At 37.9% G+C, this 24841-nt stretch overlaps 1 protein-coding gene across 2 annotated transcripts in view; it reads left to right on the forward strand.

The window, feature by feature from the left end:
* SPG11 (spastic paraplegia 11 (autosomal recessive)) overlaps positions 1–24841 on the forward strand; it is a 91449-nt gene that overhangs the window by 17513 nt on the left and 49095 nt on the right. For both annotated transcript variants that reach the window (XM_006831699.1, XM_006831700.1), the window contains exons 5-15: positions 5709–5846; positions 6217–6665; positions 8056–8201; positions 11024–11156; positions 17824–17979; positions 18354–18529; positions 19977–20153; positions 21012–21083; positions 21330–21457; positions 21792–21964; positions 22871–23084. In XM_006831699.1, coding sequence (XP_006831762.1) covers positions 5709–5846; positions 6217–6665; positions 8056–8201; positions 11024–11156; positions 17824–17979; positions 18354–18529; positions 19977–20153; positions 21012–21083; positions 21330–21457; positions 21792–21964; positions 22871–23084 — 1962 coding nt within the window. The remainder of the gene's footprint in view (positions 1–5708; positions 5847–6216; positions 6666–8055; positions 8202–11023; positions 11157–17823; positions 17980–18353; positions 18530–19976; positions 20154–21011; positions 21084–21329; positions 21458–21791; positions 21965–22870; positions 23085–24841) is intronic.

The raw sequence follows: 24841 nt of genomic DNA on the forward strand, positions 1-24841 counted from the left end.
GTAAAGATTTACACCCTCGGAAACCCTGTACAGGGTCGCTATGGGTCGGACCCGACTCGATGGCACTTAACAACAACAATGGTGTGGCGCTGTGGATTAATGCATCAGACTGCAAAGTCATTTGAACTGCAAGGTCAGTGGTTCACGTTCACCTGCTGCTTCTTGGAAACCCTATATAGGGTTACTATGGGTCAGAATCGACTCAACGGCACTTAACAACAAACATCAGCAACAGCTAGTGATCATGGCTGTATCTTCATATGTTTGTTGGCTGTCTAAATGTCTTCTTTGGTGAAGTGTTTGTTCATGTCCTCTGCCCATTTTTTAATTGGATTATTTTTCTTCTTTTAGAGGGGTTGAAGTGTTCTATAAATTTTGGAGAGTAGCTCTTTGTATGATCTTGCCAAACATTTTTTCCAGTCTGTGAGTTCTCTTTTTACTCTTTTGATGAAATTCTTTGCACATAAAAGAATCTAATTTGTAGGAGGCCACAGTCATCTATTTTGTTTTCTGTTTGTGGGTCTTCAGTTATGTTTTATAGTTCATTTATGCCATGTATCAGAACTCCCAAGTTTGTCCCTACTTTTTTGTTGATAATCTGTATAGTTCTAAATTTTACATTAAGAGATTTATCTCTTTCCCATTTAATGCACTTTGGTCCTTTGTTGAAGATAAACTGATCATTGTTGTTGTTATGTGCAGTGGAGTCGGTTTCCCTGTACAGGGTTTCCGAGGCTGTAAATCTTTACGGGAGCAGAAAGCCTCATCTTTCTCCTGTGGAACAGCTGGTAGTTTTGAACTGCTGACCTTGTGGTTCGCAGCTCGATTCATAACCACTACACTACCAGAGCTCCTTAAACTGATCATACGTGGCTGTATTTCCTTCTGTGTTTTCAATTCTGTTCCATTGATCAATATGTCTTTCATTATACAGTACCAGGTTGTTTTGACTACTGTGATTGTGTAGTAGATTTTGAGACTGGAAGTGAGAGATCTTCTACTTTGTTGTTCTTTTTAAATAATGCTTTGCTTATCCAGTCTCTTTCCTTTCCATAATAAAGTTAGTGATTAGTTTTTCCATCTCTTTAAAGAATGATGTTGAAACCTGGATTGGTTTAACATTATATCTATAGATTGCTTTGGGTAGTGTTGACATTTCACAATGTTAAGTCTTATCGACAAGCAGGGTATATTCCTCCACTTCTGCAGGTCATTTTTGGTTTCTTGTAATAGTATTTTGTAATTTTCTTTGTATAGGTCTTTTGTTTCTCTGGTTAGATTTATTTCCAAGTATTTCATATTTGGGGTGTCTCTTGTAAATAGTATTACTTTCAGAGTTATCTTTAGTGTAGTGTAAAGGAATCCAACTTATTTTTATATGTTGGTCTTGTACCCTGCCACTTTGCCGAATCTATCGATGAGTTCCAGTAATTTTCTTGCAGAGTCTTAAGGATGTTCTTAAGTATATGATCATATCATCTGCAAATAGAGTTTTACTTCTTCTTCACCACTTTGGATGCCTTTAATTTCCCTTTCTTGCCTTATAGCTATGGCTAAGACTTCCAGCACAACATTGACTAGGAGTGGTGATAAAGGGTATCCTTATCAGGTTCCTCTTTGCATGGAGAATGACCTGTTTTTCATTGTTGAGAGTGATGTTGGCTGTTGGTTTTGTATGTATGCCCTTAATTATGTTGAGGGATTTTTCTTTTATCCCTATTTTGTTGAGTATTTTTATCAGAAATGAGTGTTGGATTTTGTCAAATGCCTTTTCTGTATCAATTGATTACAATCCTGTGATTTTTTTTCCCCTTTGTTTTATTTATATGGTGGATTGCATTGATAGTTTTTCTAACATTAAACCATCCCTACATATCTGGTATGAATTCTACTTGATCATGATGTGTGTGTATATATATATATATATAAAAATGTAATTTTTTTTTCTTGGAGAATTTTTGCATCTATGTTCATGAGGGATATTGGACTATAATTTTCTTTTTTAATGATGTCTTTGCTTGGTTTTGGTATCATATATGCTTGCTTCATTAAATGAATTTGGGAGTTTTCCACTGTTTTCTATATTATGGAATACTGTGACTTAGAATGTGTATCAGCTCTTCTCTGAATGTTTGGTAGAATTCACCATTAAAGCCATCTGGACCTGGTTGTTTTAGTTGGCAGTTTTTTAATGACTTCATCAATTTCTTCTCTTGTTAAGAGGCCTATTCAAGTTTCCTACTTCAGCCTTTGTTAGTTTAGATAGGTTGTGTGTTTCTAGAACTTTGTCTATTCTACATTTACAAATTTGTTGGATTTCAAAGAATCAGCTTCTTATTGATTCTTTCTATTTCATTTATTTCTGCTCTAACCTTATTATTTCTTTTCTTCTGGTGGCAGTAGTCTTACATTGCTATACTTTTTCTAATTGTTGGAGATGTTTGGTTAAGGTATTGATTTTTGTTCTTTATACTTTTTTAATGTGTGCATTTATTGCTATAAATTGCCCTCTGAGCACTGCTTTTCCTATGTCCTAAAGGTTTTGGTAAATTGTGTTTTTGTTCTCATTTGACTCAAGGAATTTTTTTATTTCATTTTTTTATTTGATCTGTTACCTGATAACTTTTAAGTAGAATGTTATTCACAGTTCCACTATTTTTAATTCCATTTATCTATGAAGTGTTTGAAGCTACCTCATATTTGTGTATTTCATATATGTGAGATCCTACAAATGTAGTAGCTACTTTCTTGCTAATAACTTAATTCACTCAGCAGGTTTTCAAGGTCACCCCTGTTGTGATGTGTATCAGGGCTTCCTTTCTCTTTCTGACTGAACTCTAGGTAGTTCCCAACTTATGAGGTAACTAGGTGGAGAATATATTCAAGTTACAGTGTGCTGTACTTATAACCACGTGATTTGTGTATTCTTTATGCATATATGTAATTAAAATGTCTGTACGTTCATATGTAATGTTTCCAATCCCCAAAGGCAAAAATGAGATTTACAAAGATACTACTAATGAAAAACAATAATAATGAAAAAAAAAATTGAGATTTAACTTATGTCAGAACCAACTTACCAGAGAAGTATAGAAATGCATTTGGTTAAGGCATTCATCTGTTGCTGGACATTTAGGTTGTTTCCCCTCTTTGCTCTTTTGAAAAGTGCTGCAGTGAACGTTGGTACAGGTTTCTGTTTGAATTTCTGCTTTCACTTCATTTACATACATGAGTATACTTAGGACTGAGATTGCTGAATCATATGGTAGTTTTATGGTCAACTTTTCGAGGAACCATCAAATTCTTTTCCACCATTTTGCTTTCCACCAGCAATAGATCAGGGTTCCAAATTCTGTGCATCCTTTCCAACCTGTTCACCTATTGCTTTGTTTTTTGTTTTTTATTTATTTATTTATTTATTTACCATTTTAATGGGGGTGAGATGGTGTCTTTTTGTGGTTTTGCTTTGCATCTCTCTCTTGGCTAATGAGGAATTCTGGTGTGTTGCTGTAGGATAAGCACTGGACTGCTAACCATAAAATCAGTTCAAACCCACCAACCAACCACTCCATGGAAACCTTGTACAGGGTCACTATGAGTTGTAAATAACATGACTATCACTTAACAATAACAACAACAATAACTAATGGGGAGCTCTGGTAGCATAGTGGGTTACATGTTGGGCTGCTAACCTCAAGGTCAGCAGTTCGTATCCATCAGAAGCTTCTCAGGGGAAAGCTGAGGGTTTCTACTCCTATAAAGATTTACAACCTTGAAAACCCTATACAGGATTGCTGAGTCAGAACCGGCCCCACGACATGCAATCACCACCCCCACCACTACCACCAATAGCTAATGGGGAGCTCTGGTAGCATAGCGAATTATGTGTTGGACTGTTACCTGCAAGGTCAGTAGTTTGAATCTACCAGCTGCACCATGGGAAAAAGATAAGGCTTTCTGCTCCCATAAAGATTTATGGACCCTATACAGGGTCACTGTGAGTTGGGACTGACTCCATGACACATAACCATCACCACCACCACCAATGGCTAATGGACTCCTGGTGTGATGCTGTATGATATGCACTGGACTGTGAACTACGTGGTCAGTGGTTCAAACCCACCAACCACTACTTGGAAACCCTGTACAGAGTCACTATGAGTCGGGACTGACTCAACCAAACTTAACAACAACAGTGACTAATTCCTCTGATTGCTGGTGGCACTGTAGGATAAGCGTTGGACAACTAACCACAAGATCAGCAGTTCAAACCCACCAGTTACTTTGTAGGAGAAATATGAGACTTTCTGTTCCTGCAAAGATTTACAGCCTCAGAAACCCTATTCAGGGTCACTATGTGGTAGAACTGACTCTATGCCATCTAACAACAGTGGCTAATGGAGGGAGTCCTGGTGGCACAGTGGGTTAAGTGTTAGGATATAAACCAAAAGATTGGCAGTTCTAACTGACCAGTTGCTCCTAAGAAGAAAGATGAGGCAGTCTTGTTCCCATAAAGATTTAGTGTCTTGAAAACCCTATGGAGCAGTTGTACTCTTTTCCTATATATGCTTGCTGTGAGTTAGAATCGACTCGGTGACAGTGGGTTTAGTCTGTTGGGTTTTGTTTTGTTTTCAGATGGCCCTGAACCATCTGGCAGTCTTCTGTAACCCTTACAGCATTGGTAACTCTATGGGGTAGTTTACTGTGCCCATTAGGGTTGTTATGAATAATTGATGGCAACTTTGTTTTTTTAATGGCTAATGACATTGAACATCTCTTTATGTACTTGTTGACGGTGGAACATCCTCTTAGATGACAGAGATTTTTGCCCATTTTTTGATTGGGCTGTTGTAGAAATTTTCTTTATATTCTTTTAATATTAAATCCGTATCAGATACATAGTTTCTAAAAAGTTTTTTTATAATTGGTAGATTGTCTCTTCACCTTCTTAATAAAGTTCTTTGATAAACAAAGGACAGGTAATCCTTGATTTATGATGAGGTTGCCTTCCAAAGAGTCTGCTGTAAGTCCATTCTAAAGTAAATCAAATATCCCATTGTTGTTTAGTTTTCATTATTATTGCCTTTTATAATCAGTATCTTCATAAAGTTGATCTTGAAGTATCTTTCGGGGTTGGAAACATTATATACATGCTTACAAATATATGTATGTATTACTAACAATAAGATGTACCCCCCCCCAAAAAAAAAAACAAACAAAAAAAAACCCTTACAGTCATAAGTATGGTTGGTTGGTTGTAACTCTAATACTTTGTAAGTCTGGAACTACCTGTATTTAATTTTTATAATGTTTTATTTATCTGTTTTGTCTTTTGCTGCTTACCTGATAATCCATTGTTAAAAAACTAGGCTCCACAGACATGCTCTGAGAATTTTATGTGTTTAATTTTCATATTTAGGTTCTTGATGCATTTTGAATTGGTTTTTGTGTGTGGTGTGAGGTATGGGTTCTGATTAATTCTCCTGCTTGTGAACATCCAACTCCTATATGTGAACATCCAATTATCCCAGCACCATTTGCTTCAAGTCTCTTCAAAGACTTTTTTTTCCCCCATTGAATAGAGTTATTAGCACCCTTGTTGAAAGTCAGTTGACTGTGACTATCCATTGTAACAGGAGTAATATAATAAAATGATTTGGGATTTGGTCATCATTTTTGACCATGACTATCATTATTTTTAAATATAGGCAACATCCTGGACACCTACTATGTGAAAGAAAGCTAGAAGACCTTCCTATTCAAGGACCTAAAGGAATAGATGAAGATGATCCTGTTAACTCTGCCTACAACATGAAACTGACCAAGTTTTCCTTCCAGACCGATAGGTATACAAACAACCTTTTGGATTTTATTTTCCATCATATGGACACCGTTTCTTTTTACAAAAGGTCTTTACAGTGGTGGATGCTTTCTTTTTAAAAAGGCGGGGGAAGTGTCCTCTCCCTGGTTTAGTGTGTTACGTAGTGTCTTCCCCTTAACAAGGAGCCCTAGTGGCACTGGGAGGTAAGTGTTAGTCTGCTGACTGCAAGGTAGGTGCTTCTACCAGCCCTTCTTCAGTAGGAAGATGAGGCTGTCTGCTCCCAGAAAGACTTGCATTCTCAGAAACCTTGTCCACGGTTCATTATGAGTTGGAATTGACTTGGTGGCAGTGTGTCTTCTCCTGTAACAGACATGAGTTCTATCCTATCTTTCCAGGTCATGGAAAGCTCAGCTATCTTCATTGAAGAAAACAATAAAGAACCCCAAACTTGAGGTAACCCATTGTGCTCCATGGTTCCAGGATCTTTTACATTTGGACTCTGCTGAATCTGGTAATCACAGTATCCATGTGCCAAATTGGGCCTTCATTCCACAGGACACATGTAGACAGTATACTTTTCCACAGAAGGATAGTCATTCTAAGACCAGTGATCCAGGAAGGCCCTGGAAGGTAATGCATATCAATGAACAAGAGGAGCCTATGGTGCTTGAATGTTTGTCTGTGTCAGGATTTACGGCACTGTTTACTCAGACAGCAGAAAGGACTGGCTGCAGCATTGTCCTCTGGGATTTGGAGACCCAGGGCATGCAGTGTTTTCCCATTGGCAAAAACTGTATTCCTGTGGAGAGCCATGGAGACCCCCAACTGTGCCTTGTTTTGACAGGTGAGAATGCCTTATGTCAGGTTGAAATTCATTGCTGAGAATGTATTTTCTTGAATGTACAGTACAACTTGTGAAAGCCAGAGCCTGTATAAGGTGGAAATCTATCAAAGAAGGAAAACTCAAATATTTTCCACTAAAATGAACAATAGAAAAATAGTAAGACTGAATCTTGCCAAAGGCAGAAAACTGATGAGACCCAGAAAAACAAGGCTCTTACAGGTTTCACTGTATTTCGATATACTGCCCTGGTGATGCTAATGCCTACTCTAATTTTGTGTTACTCTTGGTAACTTTGTCTCAGATGTTCAATTTATTATTAGGGTCATTTCTGCTCAGCTAAATGTGAAGATACTAAACCAGAAAACTTAAGCAGTTGCTTCCAACCCAGAGCGTCATCACTTGACTTTGGTCTCTACAAGCAGAGATTACAAACTGACTGTTCATGGTGATCTGTTTATCATGGGGGATACATTTATCTGAGCTGCAGGTTTATTTTGTTTAACTTGCACTACCTACCTTCATCCAACACCTTTTCTAAAGAGTTGATAAATATTGTAAGCTTATAAGATAATTTCACATAAAAGTCTGAATTTCCAGCTGTTACTGAAATTTTTAAGATCTAGCAATGCTGGAGCTGCGTTCCTGCATAGACTTATGGGTTGGACTTGAGTCCCACTTGTTCTCTTTAGACGGACCATTTTGTTTCCAGTTAGGTTTTCTTATACTTCTCTCACCACCTGCTTGGCCCCTGAGGCATTTGGGTTTGATATATCAGATATGCGTTTATTCAGCATTTATATCGTAATGTTATATAAAGGTATTGAAGGTTATGATTTAACTGCCATTTGGATTTGATATATCAGATTTGCGTTTATTCAGCATTTATATCATAATGTTATATAAAGGTATTGAAGGTTATAATTTAACTGCCATTTGGGTTTGATATATCAGATATGCGTTTACTCAGCATTTATATTGTAGTATTATATAAATGTATTGAAGGTTATGATTTAAATACTATTTGCTGCTGCTTCAGTACACACATTCTGGTAATCACATATTTCTTTGTGTTAGGAACATTCATTGTTTTACTTTAGTCAGCCAAGATTCTAACATCTCTGCAAGTGTTTAAAGCTAATATAAAGTAGAAATGTAGGATTTAGTGCTATATCATAGGATACATTGTTCTTATAGAATTTGCCTTGTGATCAGTGTTTATAAAATAAAACTTTTCTTTAAAAACACTAAAAAACTGCAATGAATTGAAGTCATAATAGTACACTATATCCAATAAATTTATTTGTAATTCTAGTGTTGAAGTATTAAGTAATTAGAAACCTCACCTAAATCCTAATCCTTTCTTATTAAAGCTTGTTTATTTTCTATGTAGAAAACGGACTCTCTCTGATTTTGTTTGGTTTGACTCAAGAGGAATTTTTAAACAGACTGATGATCCACGGAAGTGCCAGCACTGTGGACTCTCTGTGTCATCTCAATGCTTGGGGGAGGTGCTCAATTCCCATACATGCACTGGAGGTAACAAACTGAAATCTCTTCAGGGCTTTGTGTGGTGGTTTTTCTACTCCATATTTGTGAGGATTTATGAGAATTTATTTAGCCTCACAATATAAGAACTGTAGTCTTGACCCATCCTCTTACTCAGTTCTGGCAGTCTCAGTACCCCAACTCTACTTAGCAGTTTACCTGTTTAGTTTTAAAGAATATGAGTTTATAATAGATTATAATAAGCATTATTTAAGAAAGAAATGTTATATATGAAATGGAGTCAACAATAAACCAAGAATAAGGGAAGTGAAAGCAAAATGTAGAAAGCTTGAATAGGAATACTGTTATATTCCTACTATATACTCCCTGCTTTTCTAATCCAGCCATATAAGGAGCTTAAAATAACTTGAGTTTATATAGCATTTTACAATTCACAAATGCTTTTTTACATGCATTATTTAATTTTAACCTATAAAACACCCCATGAAATGAGTTGAGTAGTTTTTATTCTATTTATTTTACAAATGAAGAAACAAGTTCAGAACAGTTAAGTGACTGACCCACAGCCATACGAATAAAACAAGAGGTAGAATCAAAGTCCTGTGTTTTTATTTTCTTGGTTATATACCTAGGAGTGAGATTACTGGATCATGTAATAGCTGTTTAACTTTGTTTTATAATTGATTTTTGTTATTAAACAAAAATACTTATAAACAGAGATAACTATAATAGTTTGATTTTGAAAGCAATAAAAAATCCATTTTTTCCTTCTAAATTTGTTACCTACTATAAAGGAGCTCTGGTAGCGTAGTGGTTACGAATCGGGCTGCGAACCTTAAGGTCAGTGGTTCGAAACTACCAGCCGCTCCGCGGGAGAAAAATGAGGCTTTCTACTCCTGTAAAGATTTACACCCTCGGAAACCCTGTACAGGGTCGCTATGGGTCGGAACCGACTTGACGGCACTTAACAACAACAACAACATAATAAAATTACAAGAAGAGTAATCCATCTAATAAAGTCTCCAAATGAAAGTTTTTAGTGATAAACTTTATTCTGTTTAACTTTTTGAAGAACCACCAAATGGTTTTTCATAATGAGTGCACCATTTTGCATTCCCACCAGCAATATATGAAGGTGTTTTTCCATACCCTTCCCAACACTTGCTATTGCCCATCTTTTTAATTACAGTCATCATAATGGGTGTGGAATGGCATCTCATTGTGGTTTTGATTTGTATTTCCCTGGTGATTAATGAGGGAGCATTGACTTTAGAGGGTAACTGGACTGAGAACCACAAGGTTGGCAGTGTGAGCTCACCAGTTGCTCTTCAGGAGAAAGATGAGGCTTTCTGCTCCTGCAAAGATTTACAGCCTCGGAAACTGAGTCAGAACTGATAACAGTGGCACTCAACAACAGCTGTGATTAATGATATGAAGCATGCTTTCATGTGCTTACTGGTCATTTGTATATCTTCTTTGATGGAGTGTTCAAATTCTCTGCCCATTTTTTTCTAAATCAAATGACATATTGATTGGGCAAAATACTTCTGTGAAGTATTTTAAAAAAAAGCAAAGATGTCACCTTGAAGACTAAGGTACACCTGACCCAAACCCTGGTATTTTCAGTCCCCCTCATACGCATTGGAAAGTTGAACAATGAATGAAAAACTGAAGAGCTGTCTTTTGAATTACGCTGTTGATGAGGAATATTTAATATACATACCATGGACTGCCAGAAGAACAGACGAATTTAGGAAATACAACCAGAATGTTCTTAGAATGTTCCTTAGAAGTGAGGATAGGGAGACTTCGGACATGTTATCAGGAAGGACCAGTCCCTGGAAAAGGACATCATGCTTGGTAGAGGGTCAGCAAAAAAGAGGAAGACCCTGAGCAAGGTGGACTGACATAGTGTCTGCATTAATGATCTTTTCCCCATTTTATCACTGAGTGATTTGTCTTTTTGTTGTGGGCCATATGGTGTCTTTTGCAGTTACTCTGCCCTGCCATTGTATTGTTGACAATATGTACATGAATGGGTGTAACTGTGTTCCATAAAGCTTATTTATAGAAATAGGTAGTTTTTTTCTACATCTTTGGCTGGTAGGCCTTAGTTTTCCACCCTGCTTTAGGTCATCAGAGAGCAGCAAATGCCTCCAGGCAGCTATTGGCTTTAGAGCTGTGACTTTTCTGGTTTTGTCTCCTTGTTTTTATCTTCTAGAATTTCAGTCAGTTTCTTGTTAGTTCATCTGAACATTTAAACAAAATACAAACCTACTGTCATCAAATCTGTTCTGATTCGTAGTGACCACAGATGAATACATATTTTTAAACCCATGATTTTTAGGTGTTCTGTATAGGAAAGTTCCAGCCTAGTTAGAACTGAGAGCCTGTTTTATCCTACTTTTTCATCGAACATTGTATCATGCTGCTCTAACACTTGAATGTATACAGACTAATTGAGAATGATTCCCAAGTACCTACTTTTGAGTGATTTTGGAATTATAGAATAGTGGTTGATGTTCACTTCCTACTCATAGTGAAATCTTCATAGGGGTTTTGAGGCTGTAAATCTTTGTGGCAATAGAAAGTTCCATCTTTCTCCCGAGGAGTGACTGATGGGCTGGAACTGCTGACCTTGTGGTTTGCAGTCCAGTGCTAGAGCTGAAAAAGTTTATTGGTCTTAATCCTGTTTCTACTGAAGCAGAAACTGATATTCAGAAAAGTTACAGTGACTTGCCTCAGTTCATGTAAGATCACTGTTAGTGTCCTCACTGAAACCCAGTTCCTCATGCAAATAAAGACAACCTTGTGTTTTCTCTCAGAATTTTTTCCTGATTTTTCTCTTTCAGGCTGGGATACAAAATCGTCAGCTAGACACAGTAGATTTCTTTCTGAAGAGCAAAGAAAATCTTTTGACTCCATCCTCAAATTCTTCTGTGATTGATCAGTTTGATCGCTTTCCATCTGATTTATATTTAAGAAGTAAGTAGAATAAAGCCCTCTATTTGTATTGATCTTATCTTTTCAATCACTTTCAAATTATTGTGTTATCTGGTGACTTATTTAACTTGCCCAAACTCAGTCATGCAATTTTATATGCTTTGCTGAAAGTTGAGTAAGTTGTTAAGAATTTATAAATGTCTCATTCTTAGTGAATATTTATCGTTCACATCCTATATTGTACTTTGAATTTTTAGTATGCAAGGAAGAGATGATCTTTCAAAGTGGTTGTTTTTTTAAGTGCCATCAAGTTGGTTCCGACCCATAGCAATTCTCTAGAGGGTTTCCAAGGAGCGACTGGTGAGCTTGAACCACCAACCTTGCAGTTCAAACCGACTATGCATTCTAGCGCATTAACCCACAGTGCCACACCAGGATTCCCTTCAAAGTGGTAACATCTTTCACGATGTTAGGGAAAATTTCCTATCTCTTCTATGGTTTTGATTCTTCCTATTCTGGCACTCTAATCACCCATAGGTTATTCCTCTTCATGTCCCACATGAATCTTAGGCTTTCTTAAGATTTTTTTCATTCTTTTTTTTCTTCGTGTTCTTGTATCTTTTCAATATTGAGTGATTTGTCCTCAAGTTCACTGGCTTCCATCCCTTTAGTTCTACTCCTTTGCCCTTTCAGTGTATTATCCATTTCTGATATCCATTCTAGACCTATTTTTGCAGGTTTTTTATTGCGTCAATGCTGTATCTATTTTGTTTGATTGTTCCTGTAGCACTTTTCTAACTTCTTCCTTATTTTCCTCAACGTTTTTGTGGAACATTTGGATACACCTCAGAATCATTTTCCTGAATTTCTTTATGGAGAGTTCCAAAGCCTGTTGTCCTTCCTCTGTAAATTCTAGCTCTTCGTCTTGGTCATTTGAGGTACTCTGTCTTGTTTCTGCACGTGAGCAGAAGCTTTCTGATGCTTTTTAGGCATGGTGGTGGTGGTTGTTGTTAAGTGCTGTCGAGTCAATTCCAACCCATAGTGACCCTATATAGGGTTTCTGAGGAGAAGCTGGTGAGTTTGAACCACCAACCTCGCAGTTCAAACGGCTTTGCAGTCTGGCGCATTAACCCACAGTGCCACACCAGGACTCCACTGTGATGGTGTAGCCTTTATATTAATGTGTGCTGGTGTATTCTTAAGCGTTCTCTATTTGTCTACAGCTAGGTGTGATCAGGAGATGGGCTTATTTTTTCACTGCTCTTACAGCTCAAATCAGAGTGTTTGCAGCAGGTGTTGATATTAGATGCTGCTCTGGTGTATAGCAACTAGTGTTGACTATTGCCCAAATGGTGGTTTTATACTGTGCAATTGTATCTTGGCTGTATGACTGACTGTAATTGCTGTCTCTTGTTGATTAAGGCAAGAAGAGAAAGAGCCCCCACCCCCCAACACTATAGAAGGAGGACTAAAAAAAGCCAGACTATACACGAAAATCCAAAATTGTCAAAAAAGAAAAAAAATTGGCAAAATATGAATAAGAGTTTATCACCACCTCTTATGGTCTCTTGCCTTCAAGGCCACCTTTGAAATTTCAAGATGTTCTCACTGTGTCTTATGATGTAATTCAAGATGTTGTTTTTGGCCTTATTCTCCATTTTTCTCCTCTCTCCCCTCAAGTCCGTTCAGCTTTTTCTTCTCGTGAGAACCAGCCCAGAGCTGGCCAGACCTGCTTTGGAAGACACTACTGTTTCAAACTCATCCTGTTGACTTCTCCCTCTTCTCCAATTCTGTGCCCAGAGATCCTTGCTATGCAGATCCTTCCATGTGCATAGCAGAACCTTCCCTGGGGGTGTCCACTTGTTCAAGTCTCCTCTCTAGTCCCCAGAGTGGAGATAAATAGAGCAAAAGAAAAGAATGACAAAGGAATGCTCATAACTTTATCTCTGCAGATTTGTCAGTCCTCTGTGATGGTATGTATGCTTTCTTTACTTTCTATCTGCTCACTTCCATCCTAATTGGTTGACCCAAATCAATAGCCACCTCCTTTGATATAAAAGGTTTTGGTTTTTGCCTGTTTCTCCCGCCAAGAAAAGTTAACTCATCAAGGTAAACTCTTCCAAGACTGAAACTCAAAGGTAGCACACAACAGCCACGTAAGCTCTCTGGTGACTGCCTTGATCTACTTGTGAGTGTAAGTGGAGGAAATGCAGCAATGAAGACATGGACTGAGTTTGACCATGTTTCATGGATACCTATGGACTTTGAGATGAGAGAGAGAGAGAAGAGGAAGGGCTGGTTGGTCTGAAGTTTAGGAAGACTTGTGAGCTCCCGAGCTCATGGACACTGACCTAGCTAGAGACACTGGGGGCTAGAGCTGAGAGTGAAGTGGCCAGCTTGTCTGAAGTGGGGGGAGGCATGCAAGAACACCCAAACTTGCAGATAGTACCCATTTGACTTCGCTTGGATGGCTTGCTGGTCAGAACTTGGCTAGAGGAATATAAAGAAGTTTGATACAAAAAGCAAGTGTAATTGATTCAATTTGTTGAACTAGACCTTTGCTTTGCTTATGGATGTAGTTGCTCAAAATTTCAACCAAGAAGAAAGGATTCTTCACATCAAGGATCAAGCCTGTCCCCTCAGTACACAGGGTTGATAGGGACAGGTAACTGAGACATTGGCTACCAAAAATGGAGGGCTATAAAGGCACAAAGTGGCTGGCTTACAAGCTTTCAAAAGTGTGCTTAGTTTCAGAACAAGGCAGGTAAGGTAGAAACCCCACTGAATAGTTTTTTCTTGTCCAGATGGGTCTAGTGAAAGGGGATGGGAGAGGATGGAGAATAGGATTCTTTTGAATAGAAGATGTGAAACAAAAGGAGGGGGGTGGTTGATCTTTCACTCCAGGAACAGTGGACCCGAGGAACAGTAAGAGGAAAAAGTATGACTGGAGCATGGTATCCTAACCAGGAAAGCAGCAATAGCAGAGGCAATGGCATAGAGAGTGAGAGCAGCCAAGGAATGAGAAAGGCTGTGTGCCTGCAGGCAGGAGACTGGCTTGCAAAATGTGCCTTTTGATCATTTACATGAATATATATACATAGATATATAAGGAGCTCTGATAGCGTAGTGGTTATGAATCGGGCTGTGAACCTCAAGGTCAGCAGTTCGAAACTACCAACTGTTCTGCGGGAGAAAGATGAGCCTTGAATCATTACAGCGAAGACATTCCCACCCCCTCGATACACAGAATAGACAGGGATGGGCAACTTGGACATTGGCTACCCAAAATGGGGGTGGGGGGGGCTACAAAGGCAAGAAGCGGCTGGCTTACAAGCTTTCAAGAGGGAGCCTAGATCCAAAGGGCACGGAGGAAGGTAGAATCTCCACTGAGTAGTATCCAATCTGTCTGGGCAGGGCTGATGAAACGAGATGGGAATAGTTCTCTCGTGGTACAATAGTGAATAATTGCTATCAGGACTGACTGTGAGGGTTGGAAATGTAAAGGTAGACGTTTTGTAGCAAAAGGAGGGGAGTGATTGACTTTGCAGTCCAGGAGCGGAGGTCCCTGGGACCATCAAGGGAGAAGAGGGTAGCGTGAGTCCCTACCCAGAGAAACAGTGATGCCAGAGATGGAGGCAAAGACAATGACGTGGAGCGATGGAGTGGCTAGGGACTCTAGACCCAGAGAGGGAGAGGGGCTGTGTGCTGATGCTTGCAGGGTATACCCTTTGGTTGGTTAATGATGCATGGAGGGGTTTGTAACCATGGCAATGAAACGATATACGATAGGATGAATGTAAAGCTAATGTTCTCCCATGTAAACTATCACATAATTCACAATAAAACATTAAAAAAAATAAGATTTACAGCCTTGGAAACCCAGTACAAGGTTGCTATGAGTTGGAACCAACTCCATGGCACATAACCACTACCATCATGTTTACACACACACACACACACACACATATATATGTGTATTTATATTCTGTGTGTTTTGTGTACATCAAAAAAAATAAAGGAATAGAGGTAAATACTGTTAACTGGTGGTACATGGAAGGAATTGTAATCATTGCGGTGAAACAAAGTATGATTGGTTGAGTGTAAAACTGATGATCTACCCTGTAAACTAGTACTCAAGTCACAATAAAAGCTTTAAAAAAAAAAAAAAGATGAAAGAAATATACAGAGTAGCTGTACCCAAAAGAAATGGTTGATGTTCAGTCATTTCAAGAGGTAGCATGTGATCATGAGCCAATGATACTGAAGGAAGAAATCCAAGGTTCATTGAAGACATTGGCAAAGAACAAGGCACTGGGACATGGTGGGATTCAAATTTAAATCTTTCAACAAACTGATGCAGCACTGGAAGCACTCACTCATCTATTCCAAGAAATTTAGGAAGACAACTACCTGGCCAACTGACTGGAAGGGATCCGTATTTGTACCCACCAAAGAGAGGTGACCTAATGATTGAGGAATTCATCAGACAATATCATTAATATTGCATGCAAGTAAAATGTTGCTAAATATAATACAAAAATGGCTGCTACCATACACAGAAATTCCACAAGTTCAAGTTGGATTCAGAAGAGGGCATGGAATGGGGGGTATTATTGCTGACATCAGATGGAACTTGACTGAAAGCAGAAAATTGAAGAAAGATGTTTACCTGAGCTTTGTTGACTGTGCAAAGGCTTTCGATTTCTGTGAATCATAACAAGATATGGACAACATTGCAGAGGATGAATATTCCAGAACACTTAATTGTGCTCATGAGGAACCTGTACATAGACCAAGAGGCAGTTATTCGAGCAGAACAAGAGAACACTGATGGTTTTAAATCAGGAAAGGTGTGTGCCAGGGTTGTATTCTTTCACCATATTTGTTAAATCTGTATGCTGAGCATATAATCTGAGAAGCTGGATTATATGAAGAAAAATGTGGCATCAGGGTTGGAGGAAAAACCATTAACAGCCTGCGATATGCAGCTGCTACAACCTTGCTTGCTAAAAGTGAAGAAGATTTAAAATATTACTGATGAAGATCAAAGATTACAGCCTTCTGTATGGTTTGCACCTCAGTGTTAAAGAAAACAAAAATCCTCACCACTGGACCAATTAACAACATCCATATAGATGAAGAAAAGATTGAAGTTGTCAAAGACTTCATTTTGTTCAAATCAACCATCAGCAGTCATGGAAGCAGCAGTCAAAAAATCAAATGATTTTAGACAAATCTGCACAAGACCTCTTTAAAGTGTTGAAGAGCAAAGATGTCAGTTTGATGACTAAGGTGTACCTGACCCAAGCCATGGGATTTTCTTATTTTCCCCTTGTTGCAGCATTTGAGGATAAAACTGGCAGGCGGGAAGCCACCAGCACCGGCACTCGATGCATGACACTGAAAGGACTGAGTCTTCTCCCTCTGCCTCCGTGCATAATGGGGTTCAGGACCACATGCCCAGAGCCCGCCAAGAAAAGGAGGGTGCCATGATATTTTCAGTCACCTCATGTACATGTGAAAGTTGGACCATGAATAGAGAAGACCATAGAAGAATTGATGCATTTGAGTTATGGTGTTGGAGGAGAATATTGAAAATACTATAGACTGCCAACAGAACTAACCAGTCTGTATTGGAAAAAGTACAGTCATAATGTTCCTTGGAATCCAGGATGGCCAGATTTTCTCTCATACTTGGGACATATTATCAGGAGGGACAGTCCCTAGAGAAGGTTATCATGTTTGGTAAAGTGGAGGATCAGAGAGAAAGAGGAAGATTCCCAACAATATGGATTGGTACAGTGGCAACAGCGTTGGGCTCAAATGTAGCAACAATTGTGAGGTTGGCGCTGGACTGGGCAGTGTTTCATTCTGTTGTGCATAAGATCGCTGTAAGTTGGTATTGGCTCAATGGTACCTAACAACAACCTCCACCACATGGGACATAATTCTACTATGACATACAAGGGTCATCATGAATCATAGTCAACTTGACAGCAACAGTGTGCTTGTTATAAAGAAATGAAGCAAGCAAACTAAAAACATGCAAGAGTGCAAAGGTAAGGTTTCTGATTAGATGGAATTTTCTCAGCATTTCTGAATGCAGAAGTTCAGACTCATTTCATCTTATAGTTTTGCCCTCCTGTCCTTGAAGTTCTTTCACTGAATGAAAATCAGTGTAAGAATGGTGAAAGTAAATGAAGGCTCATGGTGGGAACTGTTAGTGTCATCACTGGAAGTAATATGTATCACTAGTCCCCACCACCATTGATGAAAATTTAGTCATAAGGATGCACCAAATGCAAGACACAGCTAGTATTTCTCACATCTTATATTTCTACAAAATTTATAGTTTATGGAACACTTCCTTATGTTTCACTGTGACATATTTTCATGGAAAGTAATAAAGCTTAGTAACAGAAGTGAAAAAAAAAAGGATATGACACCTATGTCTTGGGTGGTTCTAAGCAATAAATGAAATAACTTTTTATTAGGTGGTCAGCTAAATGATAGTTAATAGTAGTAAAAAGTGATACTAAGTAGAACTACTGTGACGTTTGCAGGTGTAAGGTTTCATAAAAGTTTTGTGAGATATTTAAAAAATAAGTCATTCCTATTTTATATTTAACAATATTATAACAGTATTTTTTTTATTATGTTACTTTTATTGAGAGTAACCTTCATGTTAATTTTTTTTTTTAATTCTTAGATGTAGAAGAACTGATACCAGCATTGGATTTACTTTGCTCAGCAATTAGAGAAAGTGATTCTGAGACCCAAAGCAAACACTTTTCTGAACAATTGCTTAACCTTACATTGTCTTTCCTTAACAAACAAATAAAAGAGCTTTTTGTTCACACTGAAGGTAAGAATAGCTGCAAGAAACGGGGAAATTGTACCATGCCTGTGTCAGGACAGGGACGCTAGCAGTGGTCCTGTTGTATAAAAGTACAAGCCAGTAGAGTGCCATTGCTAAAGCTGGACAAAAGCCATGGGCAGTTTCAACTAGTGAAACTGGCTAGTTGGCAGAAAGACCCAGAACTAATCATAGCAAAAAAGTAGAACAAGTTCTCTTAATACAGAGATACTTTGAAATAGAAAACTGTTTGAAATTTGAAAATGCTAAGTTTAAATTTTAGCATTTTAAAGAATTTTTAATAATATTTACAGCTCATGGTATTCTCTCAGTCTCGCTCTTTCTCACTCTGTATGAACTTGGTTCCTGGGTGTTTCCCACAGAACTAGATGAGCATCTGCAAAAAGGAGTGAACATTTTGACCAGCTACATTAATGAGCTTCGAACCTTCATGATGAAGTTTCCTTGGAAGCAAACAGAAGCTTTGGATGAATGTGATATAAATGAAAATGTTCCCAAAATAAAGGAGAGCAGTATATGGGAGAAACTCAGCTTTAAGGTAAATTTGAATAATTATTGTTTCTTTTATTTGCCAGATTCAGAGGCTTTGAGAAAACAATAGAAGAAACAGAATTTTTTAGATCTGTACATGTAGTTCTGAATCTTTGGCAAGGATTTTATAGGTTTTAGTATCTCTGGATACAAATTTATGTCTGCAAGCTCTTTTTTCATTTAGAACACATTATTTCATTTAGACCATAAATTGTTGTTGTTGTTGTTATGTGCCATGGAGTCGGTTCCGACTCATAGTGACCCTGCATAGGGTTTCCAAGGCTGTAAATCTTTACGGGAGCAGAAAGCCTCATCTTTCTCCCGCGGAACAGCTGGTAATTTCGAACTGCTGACCTTGCAGCTCGCAGCCCGATTTGTAACCACTATGCTACCAGAGCTCCTTAGACCATAAATAGGCTTCCTATTAATGCCAGATCTGTCACTTGAATCTGATGATAAAAACCCAACCCCAAGCTTGTGTAGAATGATATTCTCTTATAGATAGTCCCACACTGGCTGGGATTTGGCACTTAGAATTCATACATTCTTCCTGACTTCTGCATAGCTAGAACTATTGCTGATGGTTAGATTTTAGGAACTTTTTGATCTCATGATATTCTTGAAAGTATGCTTGATTTGAGTCCTATCTCAGATGCTAGTTAAGAGATCTTGCCAATTGAATCTGTTTAACATTCTGAACCCAACAGCTTGCCTTTTAATGTTTTCATAGTGGAGGTTAATCAAAATGTGCTGCCCTGTATGACTGTTGTTAAAGTGCCGTCGAGTTGGTTCTGTCCCATAGTGACTATGAGTGGCTGGTGGGTTGGAACCACTGACCTTGCAGTTCACAGTTCAGTGCTTATCCTACAGTGCCACTGGAAAAATCCATCCACCCACACGGAGACTATTGGTATTGGATGACAGAGACCAGAAGAATGTAATCTTGATGATCAGAAAAGTGCCTCTACTTTTCTGTACAGTCTTGTCTTCTGTGACCCTCTGTAGTTTTTTTTTTCCACTTAATGTTGAGTTCACTGAAGGTCTGATGCACTTTCTTGCCTTTGTGCATCTGGATATAATATTCCCTCTTTTTGAAGCACATGTCCTCTGTCTCTCCCCCTCTTCCTCTCTTCTTTTTCTTTCTCTCCTCTCTCCCCCTAGACCTCTTCCTTGTCATCCTGGAAGCAGGTTTAATATATACCATATCATTAGTACTGAAGTCAGGGCTTTATCTGTATATCTTCCACTGTGTGCTCCTGGAGAAGAGTCTGTGGCTTCATCAGCTTCACATTCCCTGTGTCTAGTCCAAAATCTAGTAATAGATTTAACAGTAAAATGTTTCTCCGTCCTACGCCATCTTACTGATCACATGAATAGGTACCATAGTGAAATCATAATAAGGAAAGAAGCAGGAACATTTAAAAAAGGCAAATGTTTTTCTTCTTTCTTCCTAGGAAGTTATTGCCAGTGCCATTTTAAACAACAAAATACCAGAAGCACAAATGTTCTTCAGGATTAACAATCATTCTGCTCAAAGTCTTGAGGAGCTGATTAAAATAGGCCTAGATTTGGTCTTTGACAATTTGAAAAAAAACAATATAAAGGAAGCCTCTGAACTTTTGAAGAATATGGTGAGTGGCATGATCTATTTGAGAGATCTTAAAGTCCCTAATGTAAAAGAAGCTTTCTGTGTAATTAATGCAACTTCTGGTTAATATAAAAATTGATTCATATTCATAATTATGTCACAGACTAAGTAATTTATGTAGCCTTTACTATGAAATAATAAGAATGTTAACAATACAGAGAAACTTTCCTTGGTACTGAAAACTTTCCTAAAGAAAACTTTAAATGGAGTTTCCATCCTCTGCTCTCTCTTACACTTGGCACTTTAGTTAGGAGAAGACAGTATATCTGAGAGCAGACTTCGCACATGGCAAAGTATGCACAGGACCGCAGTATTTGTTGAGGGACATTTTGTATTGTTCCTGTGACCCCTAACATCTCCTCCTGAGCTTCCTAGTGTATTGTGCATTTACTGAAGCTTTGTTCTCCATGGTTTTAATTCATTAGAGAAGAGGCAGTCCTAGAGGTAGGGCTTTTAGACTAAGTTGAGATCTGGCCCAAATCTGCATAGCTGGGGTCTTGCCCATGCTAACTTCCTGTAAGTGTGAAGGAGTGGAACTACATAAGGGTTGTTATTGTATTAACCTGTTTTCAACTGAATCATCACAACCATTTCCTGTTGTTTTGGTCCAGTATTAGCTTGGCATTTACCTTGAATTGTGCTGCATTTGCCTTTTGGCAAAATGCTTACAGACTTTAAGCAGAAAATACATATAATAAGAGTAGGAAAATGAATGTCTATAAGGACAGAAAAGCTGTGGAATTGTAACAGGATGTACGTAATAGCATACTTCTGTGCCCAATATATACATAAAAGTTTCACTATAAAATGTAAGAATTTGTGGTTTTCTGTTTATTTGTAGGGTTTTGATGTAAAAGGCCAACTGCTCAAGATATGCTTCTATACAAATGATAAAAATATACGGGACTTCTTGGTAGGTAAAGGTGACACTGTAGTTCATCTGTTACTGAAAAACTTGGTGACACTCCAAGGAAATCATTTTAATATTTAGCCAGTATTTAATAAGTAAACATGATTTTAATGATTATTTTATATTTGTGATGAAGTATATATATTAGCTCTAAAATCTAAAATATAATTCTTAAATTTAATGTCAAGAGACTTGTTTTTCATATGTGCTTGGTTTTTGTGAGGTCACTGCTTTAATTTTTTATTCAAGGTTGAAATTTTGAAAGAAAAAAATTATCTTTCTGAAAATGAAAAAAGAACAATATACTTTGTGCATCAAGTGGAGAAGTGTTATTCGGGACAGTCCCAAGAAAATACACAGATCCAGTCCTTTCCCAGGTAGTCCCATTAGGCCTTTTTTTTGTAATATGCAAAGTATATTCTAGAATAGTGTTCGGTTTGTAATTGTTAGTGAGCCATGGGTTTCTTATATGGAACTGAGCTTACATCCCCCATGAAGATAAAACTTGCATCTAGATATGCTGTCATACAGAATTGAGTCCAAGAATTCCTTGTTGTTTGAACATTTTCATAGTCAGATATATAAGATATTAAATGCAAAATTAAGAATACTGAATTGTGTGTCCCACAAAAGAGTACAAGTTGTTAAGCAGATAAAAAAATAAAGATGTTTTTCCTTCAAATAAACAATAAATATATACCACTGTTTTAGGTACTGGCTAAAGGGACAAGATTTTTCCAAGCACAAATCTGTTTTGGACTCAGTCCTGAAATATCATAAAGATGAATTTAACAAACAGGACCATAGAATTGTGTTAAACTGGGCTCAGTGGTGGGATCAACGAGCACAAGAGTCCATCCTTCTTCCCAGGATAAGTACAGAAGGCAAGTGTGAGAGAATGTGAAATTTGAGCATATTGAATGTGGATTAGATGAAATTTTGATATTTGAAATTTGGATGTGTCTCCATTTTAGAATTTGTGTGCATACTGAGGGTGAGAAGGAAATGTTCAGTTGCTTTAAAATATAAATCACTGCATTCAGATCTCTTTCCTATCTCAGGAGTTTAGTGAATGATTGATCATGTGAGAGTGAAACAGAAAAGACGTATGGCTCAGTTGGCCAAGCATTGAATTGAAATTCCAAGATTGTTTTCATCCCACCTTAAAGTGACATTCTTAGTATTTCAAAATAGTCTTTGAATGTCTTACTGTCTGCATATACTGGGGGATCTATATCACACCAGGAGTCCTGGTGTGGCACTGTAGGCTAGTGCACTGGACTGCAAAGTCGGTTTGAACCACAAGGTCACTGGCTCAAGCTCCCCAGCTGCTCCTTGGAAACCCTATACAGGGTCGCTATGGGTCAGAACCAACTTGACAGCATACAACATGTCACATCGGGGGAATAAACTGTGGCGCATTCCACATTTGTAAAAATTTGATTCATGTTTACAATAACATGCAAAGTTTTAAAAATTTCTACCAAAGGGAAAAAAGGGAAGAAGAGGGCTGAAAAGGTAAGTGAAATAAACAGCTAATTCCCAGGTTTCATTTTGACCACTGTAGTAATAAGAAGAAACATTTAGCTTGTCCTTTGGCTTATTTTCTATAAAATGAATAAGGCAAAAGAAGGAAATAGTAAGCAAGCAGAGGGCCTGAATAATCCATATGTTACATAAATATTTATGTCCAGGTTGTTCTGTTTCCTCAGTAGTTAACTAAGTATTGAGTTACATGTCAATAGTTGTAATTCATTTCTATTTTACATTGTGTTCTGTTCTTCATGTAGACTACAAATCTTATTCTTCTGAAGCACTTTGGAGTTACCTCACAGCTCGCCATGATTGGTTAAGCATTAACTTGTGGATCAGAGAATTTCAGACCCAGGATAGTTATGCTTCTCTTCAGCAGAACAAATGGCCTCCTCTGACTGTTAATGTTATTGATCAGAATACTTGCTGCAACAACTACATGAGGAATGAAATTTTAGATAAGCTGGCCAGGTATTGTAACTCTTAAACTAATCCCCACTGGGCAGAATAAAAAGAAGGACAATAGAAAATAATAGTGTAATTTGTCCTTTGAAATAATAGAAATTCAATGAGCATTATTTCACGTTATTTTAAATCAAAGGGTGTTATAGACCAAGGAGTCTTGATGTGGTGTTATAGGACATGCACAAGGTTGGCCATTCAAACCCACTAACCACTCCTTAGAAACCCATATGAGGTCTCTAAGAGTCAAAATGGACTCCACAACACTAAGCAATAACAACGCCATAGAGCAAAAGATCCCTGGTGGCACTGTAGGGTAAATACTGGATTGCTAATATTAAAGTCAGTAGTTCAAACCCACTAGTCATTCTATGGGATAAAGTGAGCCTTTCTGCTCCTATAAGATTTACAGCCTCTGAAACTCTGTAAAGGGATTGCTATAAGTCAAAGTTGACTTGATAACAGTAGGTTTTGGCTTGGATCATAGACTGAGGTGTTAAAATCATAAGTATTAAACAACATATGGTTATGAATAGGCTCTCAAATTCTATATATGGGTCCTTACCAAAACATTTTATGTGCTTTTAGTGTAGAAATGTTAAGCTGTGAATAAGGCTTAAAGGGACCAGTGGCTAGAACTGAGTATCCTGTGGTCAACTCCCCCACTTTTTAGTATCATAGATGCACCCATATGCTTGTGGCGTTGAAATTTCAATCAGTAGCCAGCCATTTTTGAGTCTATTCTGATTCTTGGTGACCTCATGTGTCAGAGAGAAGTGTGTGCCGTCGGATTTCTCAAAACTAGATTGCTAGGCCTTTCTCTTCAGGTGCCTCTGAGTGCCCTGGAACCTCCAACCTTTCAGTTAACAGCCAAATGTGTTAACTCTTTACACTACCTGGGCATTTACTGAGATAGAAGGACTGCTGACTTAAGTGTTGTGTGAAGACTTTAAACTTGTAATTAATTTCTGTTAGGTTAAACCATATGAAATTATCATTTGTTTAGGTCAGAATGGTTGAATATCAGCCATTTCGTATGAATCAAGCTAATATATCTTCCTAAACTGTTAAAAGGAGTCCCTGGGTAGTGCAGACTTAATACTCCACCCAGAGGTGTGTTGTACATCTGAAAAGTTAGCCATTGAAAACTCTATTATTAAATACCATTAAGTTGGTTGTGACTCACACCAACGCTGTACAGGGTTTCAAGGAGCAGCTGGTGGGTCTAAGCAGCCCAGTTTATCCTATAGCACCACATCAGGACTTCTAAAACCCTGTGGAGCACACTTTTACTCTCCCTAGGGTCATTGTGAGTCAGAGTCAACTCAAGGGCATATAGTGTTTTAGCTATTGAAATAACAGGAATGTTAATAACATGTATGCTTGTTTGTTTGTTTGTTGGAAGTTGCTTAAACTTATTTCACATGCCCTGTTTTATTTTTCACTTGGGCCCATAGGTGAAGTGTGGCTATATTGCCGTATCCAATTTGGAGGTGTGGAGAATGAGATTGAGAGAAATTAAAGCTTTATCCAGGCCACTGAGCTTTAGACTTGAACCCTTTAATCCCTGACTTTGTGTCCACTGTTCTTTCATTGTACTAATGCTCTTCTTGTTTTACTAAAAGTGAAAATTAATAATATGCTTCCAAAGTATTTGGCTTATTAATTGGTTGTTTAAAAGCTAATATATGGTTTAGAATAAATTGTGAAATTAATGAGAATGACAACATATTTCAGAACCTCTTCTGACATCCATTTTGATCTTT

This window comes from Chrysochloris asiatica, unplaced genomic scaffold (assembly GCF_000296735.1).
Source record: "Chrysochloris asiatica unplaced genomic scaffold, ChrAsi1.0 scaffold00004, whole genome shotgun sequence".
Taxonomy (NCBI): Eukaryota; Metazoa; Chordata; class Mammalia; order Afrosoricida; family Chrysochloridae; genus Chrysochloris; species Chrysochloris asiatica.